This window comes from Gambusia affinis, linkage group LG04 (assembly GCF_019740435.1).
Source record: "Gambusia affinis linkage group LG04, SWU_Gaff_1.0, whole genome shotgun sequence".
In the NCBI taxonomy this organism is placed as follows: Eukaryota; Metazoa; Chordata; class Actinopteri; order Cyprinodontiformes; family Poeciliidae; genus Gambusia; species Gambusia affinis.
This window is the reverse complement of record NC_057871.1, coordinates 12,386,107-12,399,881: the sequence shown is the minus strand read 5'-3', so window position 1 is coordinate 12,399,881 and position 13,775 is coordinate 12,386,107. Positions and strand designations below refer to the sequence as shown.

The window sequence follows — 13,775 nt, the reverse complement described above, 5'->3', positions numbered from 1 at the left end:
AACTTGTCTGGCCAATTGATAACTAGGATCGATTAAAATAACTTTTTTGTAACCTTGAGATGAATTATAAATTATACTGAATTGAATTAAGATAATAGATGGATGTCTGAATGGCAATAAAGAAATAAATAAAAATACATGGAGGTTTGCAGTAATAATGTAGGTGTTTGCAAGATGCAGTATGGGTGTAAAGAGTAACCAGCAGGGAACTAAGCTCACAGCCCTGGGGGACACCAAAGGAGAGTTAACTGCAAATCTAAACTCTCTAACGTCCAACAGAGAATTTACCTGTGTGGTTCTAGTAAATGGCAATGAGACAAAAGGGGAAAAGATTCTCTTCAAGTTGGTGGTAACACTTTTCTTTATCAGCATAACATTTGAAATAAACAATGTCAGCATGTTATCCAAAGCAGTGTAACACAAATATGAAGTCTTAATATTAATACTATGGCTGCCACTAAAAGTAAAAAATAGGACATCTTATATACTTTCACCTTAACTTTGTCTACAAACCCATCATTAATGTTTTAATAAATAAAACTGTGTGTGTACTGAAACTGTACAGTTTTCTGTCTGAAGTCCTTAGCACAGTGTGTTCAGGTTTATATCATATTTAAATTCTCTCACAGTTTGTCAGAAAAAGGCTGTGGCATGAATGCATCTATCCATGCAAAGGGCTCCAGAAACTAATGATTTTATCAGTTGAGGAACTTCCTACAGCAATGTAGTTACTCTAAATAACTACTTCTGTTCAGAGAGGTCAAGGCAACAGAACAATCCTGCTCTAATTTTTAATTTCGACTCACTGTTCCTCTCTTTGATCTTCTCACTTCTAGTTTTATTGTCTTTCTTCCTCTTCACGGCAATTTGCGCCGCCTTCCATGTTCCCACCCTCCACCTACGAATGCTGCAGTTAGTGGCTTCTCACTTTTAGCCTTTCAGCACTTTATCTTTCAGCAGGTCCAAAATGACCTGCCTCTCCTGGCTCTCCAGTTCAAACCTCCGCTCCCTCTCTTTTCTCTCCGCTTCCAGGCGTTCTCTCTCCAGAGCGATCTTACCTGAAATGAAGAATCATAAACGCTTGTTTAGTGACAAAGTACATCTATTTTAATTCCAGTAGCAATGCATGAGGTGATGAGTGAACAGAGCCACTACTTGGCACATTGTATAAAATGCTGAATTTTAACACTGAAGTAAAATTGTCACATTTTGTTTTTTGAGAATTATATTTAATTTGATTTGATGGTTTCAGCCTTAACTTAAATGTGTGTTGTTGTTTGTTTTTTTTATTTAAGATTGTTTACAAATTGACTAATGTTTTAAACAAGAATTTAATTCTGTTTCAGGTCCACTAAGACCTGGGGTCAGCCCTGTGAGTGATTTCATACAAACAGCACAGACAAATCTTTGAACCCCAATTTTTGTTAAAGCAAAGCTGAATTTAAAATCAGCAAAAGAAATCCCACTCCTCTGAATCTCCAGCTCTTCTCGACGTAGAGAAAGCTCCTCCTCTCGGAGCCGCTGCTCCGCCTCTGAGCGCTTCTCCAGAAAGCTCAGGATCTCTGAGTAGGTCTGGCAGCAACACTGGCAGGGCCGCTTGGCTGTGGGCGCTGCTGAAAGCTCTGCCATGTGTTCACGCTCTTCTTCTGCTTCTGTAACTGTGAGAAAAAACTTTAGAATCTGGAGGGAACGGAGCAGGCAGGGATCATTCCAAAATATCTAAGGAACACGAAGAAATATATACATAGGTGCTTCACCTGAAGAGAAAGCTTTGAATTTTTAAAAAGTCAACAAACACTTTATTTTTATATCAGATTTTTTTGTACAGAGTCATATTGAATTTTTAACCCTTCTCAATATGTCTCTCCATTTTTTTTTTAAATGTACCAAATAAAGGCCTTTATTTTGACCACTGAAGTAAAATGTGTTGTAAAGCACAGTGAATCTGTATTACCTAAAGGAGGCAGCCGTGTGATGTTAGGTTTGTCTGGTTCTGTAAGAGTTAGTTCCTCTATTAGATGATTCCTTGGCTCTTCATCCTGAACATGACAGATTAAAAAATGCTTTACAAACAAAACTTTTTTTTTTTCTAAATGTAGGTTTGTAGAAAAGTATGTCAGAAAAATTACACATCATCAAATTATGGAGTGAATCCGCTGCTCTTCCCGACAGGGATAGGCTAGCGATGGGTGTCAAGGAATACTTTGCTGAACACTCGAGAGGTTTCCTTAAGTTCATTCCTGTGAATTAAATTCTACTTAATTCAAGTGAAGGAGACAGTGCTCCTCACTGCTTATGAGCTAGCTGCAATGTGGTTCGCAAACAACAAGACAAATTTAGGTATTCAGTTGTTTAAGATATTGCCAGTTGAGACAGTGATAGCGTGAAACTAAAGAAATAGAACCCACTGCTTTAACTGCCCTAATTAATTTACAAATACATGAAATAATGTACTATTTATATTTTTGCTCCAAGTAGATGTTGACTTAAATAGATCGATTTTAATAAATATTAATTTGGATACCTAACATGTAAATCAGCAATATGAGGCAGATGTGCACATAACTCCATGCACTGAATTGGTGCTCTGTGTGATAAATGCACCAACCTGCGTTAGTCGGATACATATGCCAACTCAGCTACATTAAGATCAGAAGCAGTTCAAGGTGATAATTTTAGTCCATTTTAGTTTATTTAAGTTCTAACTATTTCTGCATTTCAAATATATCATGATTGTTTTAGGCTGTAAGGATAAATACAAAGAGAAATCAGGAGCAGAGACTCAAAGATTATTCCAATTCTACATGGAAAAATGCCAGAATTTAGGAGCCTAGGCACCTCAACACTTGAGACCTTTTTTTTTTTTTACTGCAAGGCAAAAGTGCTAATTGTTAAAAATGTCTTATTACTGAACATGGTTCCACTGATGCTCACCTGGTATTTTGCACTGTCACCACTGAGCAGCAGCCCTTTCTCAGCCTCCAGCTCCAAAACCTCGTGGAGCAAATCTTCCTTTTGGGCATACAACTTCTCTGTTCCAAACCTGTGTCATTCAAGTAGTAAAAGTTTGACAACATGTCAAGACACATGTTTGACATTCCCTTGTCAAACATTACACTTACTGTAGATATAAAAGTAAACCAACCTGCGCAAACTGGGAAAATCTTGTTTCTTGTAGTAGTCTAGCAGCAACATGGTTCTCTCCCGACATCTCCTGGCATCTACCTCAAAGCTCTCCTCCTGGAGGGCTGTGGTGATGATCTCCCCCACCCGGGCCCACATCCGCCCTGAGAAAGTGAATGGCAGCACAACATAGCGAACATATCAAATAAAGGCTGCAGTTTGAAACATGTTTGTGTTTACAGTAGAATAGTATCTTCAAAGAAACAAAAACCCACCTGGCTCTTTAGAACCAAATGGGTTCTGGGCGATAACCTCCCTCAGTAGGATGATGTCATGCCTCGCTGAGAAACGCACCTGACGCTTTCGGGGTGCTGCAAAAGGGTAGGAAATAGAAAACTCTTCAGTTAAAAGCAGAAATTATTAGAACACAATGTATCATAATGGGAAAATGTCTGAAAAAACAGACAATTGTGTTTTTGTGCACAGTCTGAAAACATCATTCCCACCACAAAACATAATGGCGGCAGATCACTTTTTTTTCAGCATGAATAGCAAGGAGAGGATTAACTGGAGAAGCAGCCAAAATGACTATGGTACTTCTGGAGGTTCTCCAGCCGTCCACAATTCAGGTGGGAGAGTTAGAATGACAACCATTACAGTCATCCTTTTAAAAACATACAAAGCCTGTCTGCAGTTCACCAGAATTCATGTAAAGAACAAAGGTAATATGTAGAAAGTCCTTTGGTCAGGGCATGCAAACACAAACTGCTATAATTGTGTGGAGAAGCTAACACCACACAATGAACACACCATCCCCCCATGAAAAATAATGCTGTAGGGATGCTTTTCATCAGCAGGGACAGGGAAACAAGTCAGAGTAAATGGCGAGATGGTTGGAGCTAAATATAGAGCAATCCTAGAAGAAAATCTGTTAAAAGGTTTTTGTGTGACTTGAATGGCATAAAGGTCCAAACCTAAATCCAGTTGAGAATCTCTGGTACCACTTCAAAATTCAGGTTCGTATACACAATCTAGCCAGTCTAAAAAGAGCTTAAGCAAAACAAATTCAGTTGCTACAACTCTAGCAGAGACATATCCAAGCAAATCTGAAATGAGTTTCTCCAAGGTTTTTACTCCTAAAAGCTGGATAAATAATGGACTTATAGGATTATTAATAGCAATTCTTAAATTATGTATTTGTCTTAGTTTATCATCTAAAATAAATAAATTTTTCTGATTGAGTTGTGAAGAAATTTATTATTGTTTTTAAAAAGAATAATGCTGATCTCACCCGATATAAAGAACTCTAACATTATAAAAGTAATGCTTGTAGTCACAGATAGTGTATAATGATCATAAATAAATGGCCTATGAAAATACAACTTTATAGAGTTTTGGTGCTCTCGCAAAAACAGAAACCATATTTCCTGGCTTTAAGCTTAAGTAATGTAAGTTAGAGAGGAATCCAATCAGAAAAGCTTTATTTGATTCCTTTCTACTGACTTAGCACCACATAAGTGATTTTAAAAAGAGAAAGCAGATCATGTTTGATAATAGCAGCTTTGCATTCTGTGTATACGACTTGCAGATACAGCAGTGTAAGCACTCAGCATGAACAACAGCCAGTCCTCCACAGCGGCTGCAGCAGCACTTTCATTGCGTCAGAGGAGGTGGAGCATCTGTGCACAAGTGCACTGGTGGCGACTGCGGCGCTGGACATGTTGGCATTAGACCTCCCGAGACGCGCCAGGGGTGGAACTCTGAAAAATCTCACCGTTGTTGATCGGGACTTCCACCACCACCCGGTCCATGTTTGTGTTCGGCGCATCCGGGAACCGCATGACGCCGACAGTACACGTCCACTCACCAGTACAGGTTTCACTCTGACGTGTGAGCCAACTTGGCGGAGGAGCAACGCTGTTCTCTTGAACTTGTAATGATTTTATATGACCACAAGATGGAGCCGGAAAGCTGTTAATGCCCATAAAGACAGCGGGATCGAGCAACAACTAATATCTTCTGTTGCCCAGTGTTTAACGTACATCCACAACCTGACAACAAATATGAGGACACAAAAACTCCAGAATTCTGCCATAAAAATAGTCTGTTATATTTTAATTGGATTACATTAAGTCCTGGTCACAGGGTTAACAAGTCCAGGGTGTTAAACTTTAAAATATCTCTGCTTCGACACACCTGAGTCAAATAAACAGCTCATTAGAAGAACTCTGGAGAACTGAACTACATACTTAGGAGGCAATTCAATTATTTTCAGGTGTGATGGACAAGGAACACATATAAAAATGTCAGCATATTTGTCCTGTAAATTTGTCTCTGGGCGACCTCTTCCAGTTCCTTTTGGGGGATCCCAAGTCTTTCCCAGGCCAGAAGGGAAGTTTTTGTGTTTTCCCCAAATTTTCTTCCCAGGCTGCTCTTGACCAGATGTCTGACCTTCTGAACTGACTTCTTTCAACCTGAATGGGCAGTTGCTCTACTTGCACTGGCTTCAACAGTCATCAGATCTCAATCCAATAGAGCTAAATTGAAATTTGCTCAAACGGGAAATTCACTTTAAAAATGTCAGAAAGCAAATCTGCAAAACAGTGTGATGCTATTACTAGGGTGCACCGATTTATCGACCAGCCAATTTATCTGTGCCAATTTCCTTACTTTTGGGTGATCGGTAATCGAACAATTTTTACATATGAATCCAATCTTATCCAACGATCTTATCTAGTTTGGCAAAGATCTAAGAATCAACCACTGTCCTCTTTTGCTCTCTGGTGAGAAAGGTTTGACTGACAGACCGGCCCACCAATGTGAATATTGATCAATAATTAATGTGAATACCATGTGAATTCTGTAGAACTACACTTTAAGAAAAGAGCCAGTCAAAAGTACAGTACATTACAATTAAGGATCAACATAATCATAATAAAATGAAGAGAACTAAATGCAGTTCCACCAATTTCAAAATTATGACATATTTCATTTGACTTTGGTTTTATTTTTATTACAAGGTGCACTCTCCATAATGTAATTAAAGGAATTTAAATAGAGTCCTGCTTTATTATAATTACGTGGTTAAAGGGGAATAAATGCGTGAAGCATGAGTCAGAGCAGTGTACGCCCTCTAACCTGTCAGTGATGGTAAAGGTTTCCTCTGTTTGGAAGAGAAATGACAGCCGCCATAACAGTAAACCGGCAGGAAACAATGCATCACTCTGACACTGATCAGCTGAAGGTGGTCAGACAAAAAGAAATGAGTGCGATAAGAGCTATCTGTCTTTGCTGCATACAATATGTGTTGTGTAAGTACAACTCATCACCATGGTAATGCACATGAAAGAATAGGAAGCAGGCAAGCTCCAGCTGCCTGGAACCCAGCTGCTGCCAAACTCTCTGCTCAGATGTCAGCGGACTGTTAATTAGTCAGGACACACAGTCCTCGTCCTGCTGGGATCAAAGACTGTTTCCTGTAGGTGCTTCAGAGTAGAGCAACCAGTAAATAGACATGAAGATATTTTTCTCCTGACTGTCGTTGACCATGCCGTTACCTTGTAACCTTAAACGAGTTTGTCTTCTTTGTTTTAAAGGTGCCTAATATTCCAATATAGGTACCTGTCTCTTTTGGTATCTAGATCTCAAGTGTCAAACTCGAGGTCCAGGGGCCAAACCAGGCCTATCATAGCTTTTTATGTGAAACTCCAGAGGGGTGCATAAATAGGACCTTTACGATCACCGTTTTGTGCTCAAGTATTATTTGATCAAATCAAAGCAATTTTGTAACAGTATACTGCCAAACTACATCAATTGGAAATTCACTCAAAATCAACAAACTCCCACATTTTTTCACCAGTTTATCGCAAATAAACTTGTGAAATATCAAATGAGCTAATTTTTTATTAATATTTTATCAGTTTGTCAATAGGTAATTCTGGAACAACCGTCCCTTTGAGAACATTCATGATGTTGATGTGACCCAAAATAAAAAATTGTTTGACAGCCCTGATCTAGAATATAGATGGTATGTTCCAGGGTATAAATCCATCCATCCATCCATTTTCTATTCACCCTTTGTCCCTAATGGGGTCAGGAGGGTTGCTGGTGCCAGTCCCCAGGCACCAGCAACCCTCCTGAACCCAGCTAACGTTCTGGGCGAGAGGCGGGGTACACCCTGGACAGGTCGCCAGTCTGTTGCAGGGCAACACAGAAAACAGACAAGACAAACAACCATTCACACACACACTCACACCTAGGGAGAATTTAGAGAGCCCAATTAACCTGAGTCATGTTGTTGGACTGTGGGAGGAAGCCGGAGAACCCGGAGAGAACCCACGCATGCAAACTCCATGCAAAAAGACCCCCTGCCGGGAATCGAACCCAGGACCTTCTTGCTGCAAGGCAACAGTTCTACCAACTGCACCACTGTGCAGCCCGGGTATAAATCCCATCTCATTATTGCAACCCTCCCGACCTCAGAAGGGACAAGGTTGAACAGAAAATGGATGGATGGTGTTTCTTCCTATTAAGCAGTGAAAGCAAATAAAATGTGTAACATGTCTTTTGCTTTAAGTCAGGGGTTTTCAAAGTATGAAAGGGTGAGCCCCCCTTCAAGGAGCTTAATGCCCGCTGCGCTTCCCCGTGAAGGGGAGGAGGGGGTGGAGTTCTAAAAACTCCACCTTCAGCCCCGCTCTGGCCAAAACCAGTGATGGCATAGTTACTTTGAAAAAGTAACTTTAATCGGACTACTGATTACTCCTTGAAAAAGTAACTTAGTTATATTACTGACTACTTGACTTGGAAAGTAACTAAGTTACTTTCCAAGTCAAGTAGTAACTAACTGCAGGATTAAGTAACTTTTTAGTTACTTTCAGCAGCTGCTAACAACAACGCTCTGCCTCCTGTGAAAATCACATTGATCTTTGCCAATACTTAATTGTAAGTTATTTTATAATGGTAACATCAACAATGTGTCTCCACTGATAAGGTTGAACTGAAGAGGAGATTGTACAAAAATAAAAAACATGAGTAATTTGTGTGGTCCACTGTTGTCTGGAAAACTCTAAGAAGGATTTTAAAGCCCCCCCAACCCCCAGCCTCCAGATTCTGCGTTACGCCCCTGAGTTTGATGTCGCAGCGCACAGAGCTCCTCCTGCAGCTCCACAGCTCAGATGGCTGCGACACTTATCGTAATATTAATAATTATAACGGTGCTAGTCAGCACTTGCCATTATAACTATTTCCAACTACGGACACGTTCATTCGTGGCTGTTTTCACGTTTATTGCGCTGTTTAAATTAGTCTCGATATTTGCAGTTTTTTGGAGCGCAACACGAAGCTCGACGTCATTTAGAGGTAATATATTAACTTGACATTAACAAAGACTCAGCGGGACGGATCATCCGGGAAATGATGAACAGGGAGAGACTGAGTAAGACTACCTTAATGACGGACAAATTCTGGGATTTATTATGAGTCTCTGCTTATTCCCAACCCCAAATGAGCAACTTCACGTTCAAAAACGAGCCCAAAAAGGCGCAACCCGCCGCTCATTAAATTTGCAAGCGACTTTTAAAAGATGAAGCCCAAAGCCGTTTATAATAATCGGACTTGGCGACAGAAACTGAAAATAGTTCCAGTTTTTCCACCAACAAAATGCGCATCTCCCTCCATTGTTTACATTTCTGTCGCATAGAGATGTCGGTCACTCGACAAGACGAGTAGAGGAAATACGATTAAATAACAAAAGAAGATAGTAACGCAAAAATGATTTTGATAAGTAACTGTAATCTGACTATTGTATTTGAAATAGCAACGCGTTATATTATTCGTTACAGAAAAAAGTGGTCCGACGTCAGTGTTACTGACATCACTGGCCAAAACATCCTCTAAGGTGGGAAACATTTCCACTGATCCCCGCTCCACACGCGCACCCCACAGTACCAACTTTTTCCTAAATCCACAGAGTTGATGGGTAATGCGTAAAAGACGTTTCTCTCACATCAGTAGACAGCAAGCAGATAGCTTTTCCGGTTTATTTTTTTCCCTCGCACCGCGCCTCCCCTAAAGTGCTCTGGCGCCCCCCAGGGGAGGCGCGCCTCACACTTTGAAAACCGCCGCTTTAAGTATTTACTTACTGGAGGCCAGGTTTGTTATTTGTGCTGCAGAGCCACAGCAACAACTAGCTTCTCATTCAGCATCTCTCGGAGGCTGTGCAGCGCGTTGCTCCTGCTACACTTTGGACTGAACTATTGTTCTAATATTGGTAGGGGGGGACCTTAAAATTAATTCTTACTTTCTTCTTAGATAAATGGCAGATTTATTTCGTTCTTTATTTCTATTGCCTTTTTATACTGATGTTGTTTAAATACAAAGATTTATTTCATTATTTTTTTGGGGGGACAATTCTAGACTTTTCCAAGATTGGTGGAGTCCGGACCCCCCCCCCCCCCAAACCCCCTGGGATTTACTATGGCTATGTTAGTATGTAATATAGAGGGGCTGACATTTAATCACCATAATTAAATGTGGTGATTTAATTATCTCTGTACTAAAAACATTTGAAGTGCACCACAGCATACGGCTACATTTAGGTAAAGAGGAAGTCTTAGGTTTTCGTGAGGAAATGGTTCAAAAGTTACAAGATTGTTTATGATTTTCAACAGGTTTTCTTTCCATGTGGCGTGAATGAGGCACATACAGTGCATTGTACAAGTCTTCATATCCCTTAAACTGTGGTGTTCACCACAGTTTAATGCTGCCGTCACAAGTTTTGTTTTTTAGCAACCTGAATACCTTTGTAAGATTCTCACTCTAGTGAATGTGTCAGTTTTGCTTTCAGCTTGGCATTGGAGCTATTGATAACATGGTTTTATTCTTAGCAAATAATAGCATCATTTTGATCAGTTCCTATAGTGATGAATCATATGCTGCCAGGCAGTGTTCTGCGTGACAAGCAGAAGTAAGCAGGAGCTTTAGCATGCGGACGTGATGGGGCTCGTGTGATGGATCCCTGCTCAGAACCTGCAAACAATATTTTTCTGTGTACTTAATGTTTACTCCACTTTTGTTTGAAAGAGATGGAAATATGATCAGGGCCACAATTAGAAATAAATTCTCATACTGAAAACATGAAGGACTCAATGTAAGCTGAAAATCCAATCATCTGCCTTGTAACCAAGGAAGGACTGCAGATCGTGGCTTCTCAGATTAAGCTCGTAGTTATTCAACGTGTTTGGTATCCATGGCAGCAAGTGCTTGTTGGGGACTTCATATTTAGTCTCATTTTTCTGCATCCTTGTTACTTCATCACATACTATGTGAATAAATGTCAGCTACACACGGTTCATTCTGTCATGCTGTGCGTGGTCAAAGCAGAGCCAATGCGCAGACAGACATTCAAGTTGTCCACTTTAAAGTTATTAACAAAACAGAAACAAACAGATCTTGAACGTGACAAACAGGAGGTAGAGCATAGACAAAATAATAGGCAGTAGGACAGAGAAATTCAGCAAGGGGCAATAAAAAAAATCTAAATTACTGTAATGTGACAATAGAACCAGATGAGCTAATTATAGGAAATGTGGTTCACCTGGGGCAAGAGGAAAGCAGGAAACTGGGGAAGGAGACCATTTAACAGAGCTAGAAACTAAAACGGAAAACAGCAGACAATCATCTAAGAAAAATAAAAGAAGCACAACATAAGCATAAGCTAAGAAATTAATAAAATAATTACGTGGAAATACCCTAGCAACAATAATTACCATTTAGAAATAAAAGAAATATGGCCAGACCTATGATACATAAATAACTCAAAAGAAAAATACAGATACATGAAAAAATTTAAACTCAAAAAGATGGATTCTGTTACTAAATGAAGTAAACAAGGCAGTCAACCATTAAAATTTAGATTTTGAAACTTCCCAAATGTTTGGAATATAAACCATAAGATGTGACATTTTATCTTCTCATCAGGTGATGAATTCATGGTCATCTCCAGTGTTTTAACTTGACATAATATAAATCTCGATGATAGCAAAGACCTTGGGTTTTTCTAAGCTGAATGTTAAAGATCCAGAGTGAAAAGCACTCAGAAAAATCTGAACAGTTAGATTTTTGGTTACCTGTTATCCACAAGGTCTTTGCCACCTTTTTATGTGAATGAATGTGTTTTTTATGTAATGATGCAAACCTGCTTGTTGAATAATTTAGAATTTTTCTGTTAATTTTTTGATCTTCCTGGGGTGTTGGCATTCTGGGAGGCTTTTGGATGTCTGTGGCTCTGATCTCCTCCATGTCTGCCTCGAGTTCTGGGGACGTTTCTCCTCAGACCCACCACTGAACATTCAAGCTCTCTCTCACACACACACACACACATATGTTGTGGTTCTCTATCTTTACAGGGGCTTTCTATTGTTTCCATTTCTATTGCTTCCATTTGTTGCTATAGCCTTCAACCTTACCAAAACTCAATAATTGGGTCATCTGTATCTGGTTGTGTTCCCCAATAGACTTGTCGGTCTTAAGAGGGCTAGTAAATATGCCAGAAATGGTCCTAAATATGATAGATAAACAAGTACACACACATACTTTCTGTTCATTCACTTCCTAAACAAACAAATGTTGGAGTGTATGCATAAACTGCAAGATGTGAGGAAGGTACACAGGACTGTGGAATCTGACTGACAGCCTTGACCCTTTCAACCACGAGTTGTCCTTGTGGGAGTTCAGAGTGATTCCACCAAAGGTGACTCAAACGAAGAATGGCGCTCCCCTCAAACACACACACGCACACACACTGCCCCTATCAATCTCTGTGTCCACTCCCATTCTTTCTTTCTTTTCATCTAGTCTACTTTACTTTCAGACAGTGTAGCTTCTCTTCTGCTCTTCCCTGTTATACAAAAACAAATTTCGGCTTTTAGAATTTCTGTCCACATTTTTGTTTTTTTTTTACTGCTCTGATGTTTTAAAAGCTCAGAAATGTTTTGCAGTTTGTTTATTGGTTACATGAAAATGAATGAATGGATGAATGAAGGGAAATGCTGTTAATATGACAACATATTTGTACTATTCTGGCAAATGGAAACTCCACACATTTCTATGTGAAGTGTCACTGAACACTGATGCTGTACAGGCTGCTAGTGAGACCCTTCCTGAATATTACAAGAGACCATGTTTGCTTTAATTTCTTTTAAGGAAAATCATCAGTCAGGGATTCAGGATCACAGTTTCCAACCACAGCTGTACTCTCAGCAGCAGCTTTGTGACTGTCTTAATAATAGTACACAGATGCAACAGAGGTTAATTTGCATTGTAAGAAAGTTTTCTACATTTTCAAAAGTCATTATTTAAATAGCAACAACAATAAAACCACAACTGACATAAAAACAGCCCATCTGCATGTATGTTACTGGAAGGTGATGAATTGTGCTGATGTTTAGCTCATCTAACGACGCTGTTAGAAATTGAGAAGTTTTCTCAGCTTTTTTGTGCTCGACAGGCTGTAGTCAAAACAAATCTAGATTTAGAGATTTTATGTGATAGATCAACACAAACACTGTTATTTATGCAAACGCTTTTTATGAATCTTTAAAATGTCTTCAACAGAATAACAATATCTAAGACCACATTTTATATAACGCGTCCGACTTCCAGCACTATACCAAACATTATGCGAGGGACCCCGAAGTTACTCCACAATATTAAAATGCCAAAATTGTCAGCTGTGTCTTTGTGATTTGTGCTTTTTCTGCCTGTATTTCTTTGCAGTCCTTTCTTTCACTGAACTGTCCAACAGTTTTTTTTTTCCTTTTCCTTTAACTTCAAAGTTACTGAATGAATTAAACAGTTTCCATGGCAACTTGTATTCTGGGCAGTGAAAAACAAAAACAATAAATTAGAGCATATGTCCCTGCAGCCCATGTACTGCTGCATATGTAGACCACTGTAGCATGTATATAAAGAAACATGGTAATGACATAAAAACATTGCAATTGGTTGGAAAAATCTAACAATATGCACAGCTCTGAAAAGAAGTTAATAAACACTCATCATGGCCATAAACGTTAAACCAATTTTGGGGTTTTAATTTTTTTCTAAATCAACAAACAACCTCAATGATTAAAAACGGGAGTTAGAATTTAGCTATTTTTCATTGTAGACTTTCCATAATTTAAGATATTTATACAAGATCAAATATATACATACACTACCGTTAAAGATCTTTCAGTAAAATACACCATGTTCACTGAATTAATGAAGACAATAAACAGTATTTGTCATAAACTTTGCCAGAGTTCGAAGCACTTATATAAACTGGTTGGTTTTCTGGCACAGTCATAGTTTTTGTGTAGAAAACTCTTAGTATCCACCTTTCAATGCTGATTTATGGTGAAGTTGAATGAATGAAGAAGACATAAATAATATATTATTATTTATATAATGTTAATATAAATAATTAATGGAGGATACCTCCATAATGAGTGTGCTTAAACTTCCCACGGGAACTTCCTGACAATGAACTAAAGAGCTGTGCAGTTGGCAAGCAGATAAAGAGTATATATGCACTTTATATAAACCACTTTTATGTGTAATGTGTGAGCACTGAAGTGTGACGTGATAAAGTCATGCTGAGGCTGAAGATAATG

General features: G+C 39.0%; 1 protein-coding gene across 1 annotated transcript; it reads right to left on the bottom strand.

Annotated features, from left to right (window-relative positions):
- Positions 1–347: 347 nt before the first annotated feature.
- On the bottom strand, positions 348–5,255 carry si:dkey-45d16.4 (trichohyalin). The gene is made up of 7 exons (XM_044115379.1): positions 4,898–5,255; positions 3,399–3,494; positions 3,146–3,287; positions 2,935–3,043; positions 1,955–2,039; positions 1,467–1,658; positions 348–1,058 (listed from the first exon to the last, which is right to left on the bottom strand). Exons 1-7 carry the CDS (start codon positions 5,106–5,108, stop codon positions 931–933), a joined length of 963 nt encoding a protein of 320 aa, XP_043971314.1. The 5' UTR covers positions 5,109–5,255; the 3' UTR covers positions 348–930.
- Between the last annotated feature and the right edge of the window lie 8,520 nt (positions 5,256–13,775).

Bases quoted from the DNA above. Each gene is read 5' to 3' on its own strand.
- si:dkey-45d16.4 (XM_044115379.1), bottom strand. From the start codon at position 5,108: ATGGGCATTAACAGCTTTCCGGCTCCATCTTGTGGTCATATAAAATCA. The intron at 3,288-3,398 runs GTGGGTTTTTGT...TCACTTTCTCAG, and splicing joins ATTTGGTTCTAAAGAGCCAG to GGCGGATGTGGGCCCGGGTG. The intron at 3,044-3,145 runs GTTGGTTTACTT...TGAATGACACAG, and splicing joins GATTTTCCCAGTTTGCGCAG to GTTTGGAACAGAGAAGTTGT.